Below are 5,919 nucleotides of genomic sequence, written 5' to 3'. Positions count from 1 at the left end.
TTGTCTTCCAGCTCCTGGGTTAGAGGGTGATGGCATCCTCCAAATAGTTTTGGGTACTGGAAGGCACAGTGAGCGCACCCCACGTGTTGGGTGGTGCTGTGGGAGGAGGTGGCTTCTCAGAAGAGCCACCACCGCATGGGGCAGCCACATCACGCCAGCATTCGTCTACGAAAGAGTGTCTAAAATACCACCCAACCCTCCACACGCATGAACGTGAATCTTCTTAACCACCTCTCAGAAGTTCTGGAAAGTTCTCACACACACTGGTGGCCGGGTTTGGAGACCCAGTGAGTCTCCAGAAGCTGTCATAAGGAGTGAGGGGACCCTGCGGCAGAGGCCAAGGCCAGAGCCCAGAACAGATGGAAGGCAGGGCTGAGTCCAAGAGGATCAGCAGGTCCAGCGAGACCGAAAAGAAGCCCGTCGGCTCCCTCACCAAGAAATAAAACGCGGTGGGATCAAAATGGATAGTGCTTTGAAGGCTAAAATGGAAAAAAAAAAAAAAAAGATTTTTTCGGTAACAGTTTTTATTGAAATGCCAGTGAATCCAGACCTGCCCTCACGCCTCTTGGGGTGCGGCTCTCCCCCTGAGCCTCCTTTTTAGGGCGCCTTTGACCTCTTCGTTGCGAAGGCTGTAGATGTAAGGGTTCAGGGTCGGCGTGATCACCGCGTAGACCACGCTGGCCAGGCGGTCGTAGCGCGGGGAGTAGGCAGACGACGAGCGGAAATAGACGGAGAGGACAGAGCCAAAGAAAAGCGACACCACCACCAGGTGGGCCCCGCAGGTGGAGAAAGCGCGGCGCCGCCCGCCGGGGGACCGCACTCGCAGCACCGCGACCATGATGCGCGCGTAGGAGAGGGACACGAGGAGCAGCGGGGTCAGCACCACGGCCAGCCCCTCCGAGAAGATGGCAGCCTCCGCGGCGGACGTGTCCGAGGTCGCCAAGCTCAGCAGCACCGTCATGTCACAGAAGAAGTGGCGCACGCGGGCGGCGCGCGGGTAGGAGAGAGCGGAGATGAGCAGCGTGTGCAGCAGCGAGTGCAGGTGCGCCACCGCCCAGGACGCGCGCAGCAGCGCCGCGCAGCGGCCCGGCGTCACCCGCGCGCAGTAGTGCAGGGGCAGGCACACGGCCACCGCGCGGTCGTAGGCCATGGCGGCCAGCAGGTAGCTCTCGGTGATGCCCAGGGCCACGAAGAAGTACATCTGCGCGAAGCACGCCTGGAAGGACACGGGCTGGCCCGGGTGGAGCAGGCCGGCCAGCAGCCTGGGCACCGTGACAGTGGTGAAGCAGACGTCCACCAGGCTCAGGTGACCCAAGAAGTAATACATCGGCGAGCGCAGGGCCCCGTCGGACCTCACCACCGCCACCATGCTCAGGTTGCCCAGGGCATTGAGCAGGTAGACTCCGAGGAAGAGCAGGAACAGCAGTGGGTGCGCGTCTGTTCCGTCCACGAGGCCGAGGAGGAGGAACTCCGGGGCGGCCGTGAGGTTGGCCAGGGCCATGGAGCGCCGGGACAGGTGGGAGTGCTGAGGGGAGAAGGGAGACAGCAGGTCTAAGTTCTGGGAACTCCAGGGAGACTTCCTGCATGGCGAGGTTCCATAGATTTTAATATATATGTATATAATTTTGATAAATATATTTCTGCTTGCTAAAATGGATTGAAAACCACATTGCTCATATAATAATCCTAACTTTATGAAGAAATTGAATCTTAGAAGGGTGTTCTATGGTAGTGGGTAAGTCTCAAGCTTTGGAATAAGTCAGACCTGATTTTGAGTCCTGGCTCTATCACTAAGGTGGCGGGACCTCTCCGAGCCTCAGTTTCTGCTTCTTTAATGAGAAAAGTACTAGTAGCTACCCCAGGAGTTGGCTGTGAAGATAAAGTGAATTAATAAGTTTAAAATACTTAGCATAGTGCCTGACACATAATAAGCACTCAAAATATCTATCAATCTATCGTCATCATTATCATTCTTTTCTTAGTCAAACAATTAGTTAAGGGTAGAGTTAGGACCAAAGCCACTTGCATCCCACTCTAAATTTCTTTACAAAGCATCTTACTGCATTTGCAGTTCATTTATTGACCACACGTTATGTGCTAGGTTAGGAATTGACAACCTTTTTTTGTAAAGAATCACATTGTAAATATTTTAGGCTTGTGGGCCATACTGTCTCTGTGACAACTACTGAGCTCTGCCATTCTAGAGCAAAAGCAGTCATTCACATTAAGTAAATGAATGACCAGGGCTCTGTTCCAGTCAAACTTTATTTACAAAGCAGGTGGGGCTGTGGGTCGGGGACCGTGGAGTGAAGAGGTAAAGCATCCACCTATGACACTGGGACCAGGCTTGTCCTTGTTTCTGACCTTTGCATAAAACCAGCTGGACAGAAAACCTCTAAATTTCTCAGTTGACCAAGTGACTTCACTTATCTGAGAAGCAATGCACTCATTTGTCCCCCGTTTACTCTCTTCCTTAAAGTAGCACGTTCTTTTCTCCCATTGCTCCAAGGTTTCTAGAAATGTTCTACTACTGACGAGGCCCACCTACCTTTTGCCGGGAAAGAGTCAGGCTCTGGTGAGATCCCAGAGCATGGCCTAAGTCAGCTCTCAGCAGGGAGAATCCTCGCAGGAAAGAGCCGCATCTCGTTGTCTTGTCCAGCGATCTGTACACAAAATTTACCCAGAAATATTTGTTGAATGGATCTTTTGGAAGAGCAATGAGTGAAAAGAGAGATGAAGGGAGGGTGAAGAAGGAGAGGGGATGATGGGCAAACGCCAGTGACCACACCTGTCAACTTCCCCAGACAAGCCCCAAATATGTCCTGTGTTTTCCTTTTTCGGCTTTTCTGTCATTGTCACCCATTAGCTCTCCCAGGGAAATCATTTGCTAAGCTCCTGCCAACCCCACCCCTTGCCCCAAGACTGAGGAGTAGCAGAAGATCCAGAACCTTGGCATCTCTTCCATCCTTTTTCTGCGGTACAGGATTCTCCTCTGCAGAACTCCTTGACCTTTCCTCCCCAGCCTCCTCTTGGGAAGATGTATGAAGCAGTGGAATGAGCACTGGCTTTGGAGTTAGAGACACCTGGGTTTTAATCCTAATTGGCTGTGTAAACATGGACCCACCTTCATTTCCTCTTCACTCTGCTCATCTATAAGGAGATAATGATTCCTCTCTTACATGGTTGATGTCAAGATTAAATGAGGTGGTATTCATACGCATGTAGCAGAGAATAGAGGCTAACAGACATTAGTTCCCTTTTCCCCAACTTGTGATGGCTTCTCTCTGCTCCCTGATGGCTTCTTGAGATAGTCCAGTCCAGTACTGGGGGGCTGCAGTTATTTACTTATGTTTTGCTTAATCTCAGCAGATACCTACTTTCCTGTAACTTCTACACACAATTCCAATTTGGGCCTCTGGGAGCAACCCACACCACATCTGCTTTCTCTGTAGCTTTCCACACAGTGATCAAAGGAACGATTCAAGGTCTATAGGGTCTTCTTGATTCATCCCAAACACTTCTGTGCCTTTCACGTTTTCTTATAGAACCTTATTTCCAAGTCCTTTTCCATTCTGGTCACCCTTGCTCAATATTTTTTTTTAACAAGTTGGACATAGTGCTCTAGCTGGGGTTGGGCTGTTATCAGCAGTCCCCAACCTTTTTGGCACCAGGGACCAGTTTCATGGAAGACAATTTTTCCACATAAGGGGGTGAAGGGTTGTAGGGAGTGCAGGGGGTGGAGGGGTAGCAGGTAGGGAAGGCAGGGTAGGGAGGTCGAGTTTAGGTGGTGATATGCAGCCCTGTTTTCCTATCAGGCCATGGACCGGTACCTGGCTGCGGCCTGGGGGTTGGGGACCACAGGGCTGTATAACAGGTTGGTCATACAATTCACACTTGCTCCGGGTCAGGCATTGTGTTAGGCTCCGGGACTATAAAAGCAGATCAGCCATTGCTCTTGGCCTCCAGCCAGGCACAGTGTAATAAGCACTAACTGCATGAACAAAACAGGGGTGATTTTCTCTGCATAGCAGATTTGGGGAAGATTCCAAAGAAGAGCCGAAGTCTGAGCTGGCTTTGGAAGAATGAGTAGGAGATCGCCAGAAATACAGGTGCACAAGAGTGGGAAGGGCGTTTCAGGCAGGGGAAAGAGAACGTGAAGGCGTGGGAAGATGTTTTGTAGGTGGGTTAGAGCTAAAACGTGGCCTCATCCTCCCTAATCCTGCAAGGCAGAGTGGGTGGAGGTGGGGTGGGGAGGAAGACAGGACACAAGGGATAAAAGACAGCAGAGAAATGTTGGGGCCTCTCACCTGAAGGGCAGCCAAAACTCAACACTTGTCTGCAGAGTCTGTGGGCTGCTCTCCAGTCTTGAAGGCAAATACATTGTCATCCATCTCAGCCCAGACACCACTTCAGTGGGTTTCTTGTGGGCTGGGCAGAAGCCCTAAAGAAAGAAAGAGAAAGCCAGGGCTGTAAGGGCCCTGGGAATTCCTGAGCTGCGTTCTTCCCACTCAGCGTTACTTTCCTGCCAATCTCCTGCACGCATACGAACATCCCATTGCCCACTGGATGCAGTGCACGTGGCTCAGCCCTGCATGCGACGCTTCCCAGCATGGCTCCCAGCCCTCCTCTCCGGTCTGAGCCCCTCCTCCCCAACCCCAGCCAGGTTGGCCTTGTCACTGTCTGGTTTGCACCTTTCTCACAGGCCTTCCCCACACCCCCTCCCCAAACCCAGCCCCGGCTCCACTTCCTGCAAGATACCCCACCTTGTTTCTCGACTTCTCCAGCCCACATCAGTACCTCTCTCCTCTGTCTCTTGCAACTCTTGCTGGGAATTTAGCCCTCATTTTCTGGTAGTAAAGTGACTTTTTCTGCTGAAAAATCTTCCCCACTAGATGATGAGCCTTCCAAGGGCAAAGACTAGTTGTCCTTTCCCATCTGACCGTAGGCCTGGCCCAGAGCTTTGTCCTAACACCCCTGGCAAAGTCGAGAAGGCTCCGCAGAAGAGGCTGCATCTGAGCAGGGCCAGCTTGGAGAACAAGGCATTCCCTGGGCAGGCAAGAGTGGGGGGGGAATTCTAGAAAGAGGGAATGGCATGTACAAGGGAAATCACAAGGAGGACTTTAGGGAAGTTGTGTGACCTCTTTGAGCTTCATTTTTTTTTCTCTATCTAAAAGTAGGGTAATAATACCATCCTCATAGTCTGCTTATGAGGACTTAGCAAATAACAGGTACTTAATTAATGTCAGTTTCCTACCCCACCTCAGCTCCCAACTACATTAGGGGACGGGGGGGGGGGAGATTCTGACCGAATCAGAATTTATGCTGGCTCCCCCTGAAACGCCTGGCACAGGACTGGGTTACCCGGATGCTGAACCGCTGTTGTTGGCACAAAGCTATTTTCGGAGGTCCAGGTTTGGCAGGTGTCTTCTTTGAAATGGGGAGGAAGGATTTATTTGAGGTCACCAAATGAGGCAGGGAGGCTTGAGTGTCTGGGACCAGAAACCCTATCTCCCAGGAAGCTCGCTGCCCTGAACCCTATGCGGAAAGGGTCACCTTTGTAGCAAACATTCAGATATCCCAGGACGCAGAAGTACACAGGGGTACACGCCTGCACGCAGAAACTGACACATTCTGATAGAGCCAGACACGGGGATGTGCCAGAGACACACTCACACCCACTGGGACAGGAACACACACAGGTGGGCACACATGGACACTCACAGTCACCTGTGCACAGACATAGACACACGTGCACAGATTCACACGCTAGAGAAAACGTAGCCATACATGCCACATACACATGCAACCCCCAACACAGACCCACCCCCTCCTCCCCGCATGCAGACAAATGCCAGAGACAGAGATCTTGATGGACTCTCCCGGTCACACTGAGGCCCAGGCGTGAGTCTGCACACAGAC

At 51.9% G+C, this 5,919-nt stretch overlaps 1 protein-coding gene across 1 annotated transcript; it reads right to left on the bottom strand.

Annotated features, from left to right (window-relative positions):
* Positions 1 to 556: 556 nt before the first annotated feature.
* OR1R1 (olfactory receptor family 1 subfamily R member 1) lies at positions 557 to 1,501 on the bottom strand. The gene has a single exon (XM_075993934.1). It carries the CDS (start codon positions 1,499 to 1,501, stop codon positions 557 to 559), a length of 945 nt encoding a protein of 314 aa, XP_075850049.1.
* Between the last annotated feature and the right edge of the window lie 4,418 nt (positions 1,502 to 5,919).

The sequence above is a fragment of the Microcebus murinus genome, chromosome 18 (assembly GCF_040939455.1).
Source record: "Microcebus murinus isolate Inina chromosome 18, M.murinus_Inina_mat1.0, whole genome shotgun sequence".
Lineage (NCBI taxonomy): Eukaryota > Metazoa > Chordata > Mammalia > Primates > Cheirogaleidae > Microcebus > Microcebus murinus.
The sequence above is the reverse complement of the archived record's forward strand: the minus strand, read 5'-3'. Positions and strand labels throughout refer to the sequence as shown.

Bases quoted from the DNA above. Each gene is read 5' to 3' on its own strand.
- OR1R1 (XM_075993934.1), bottom strand. From the start codon at position 1,501: ATGGCCCTGGCCAACCTCACGGCCGCCCCGGAGTTCCTCCTCCTCGGC.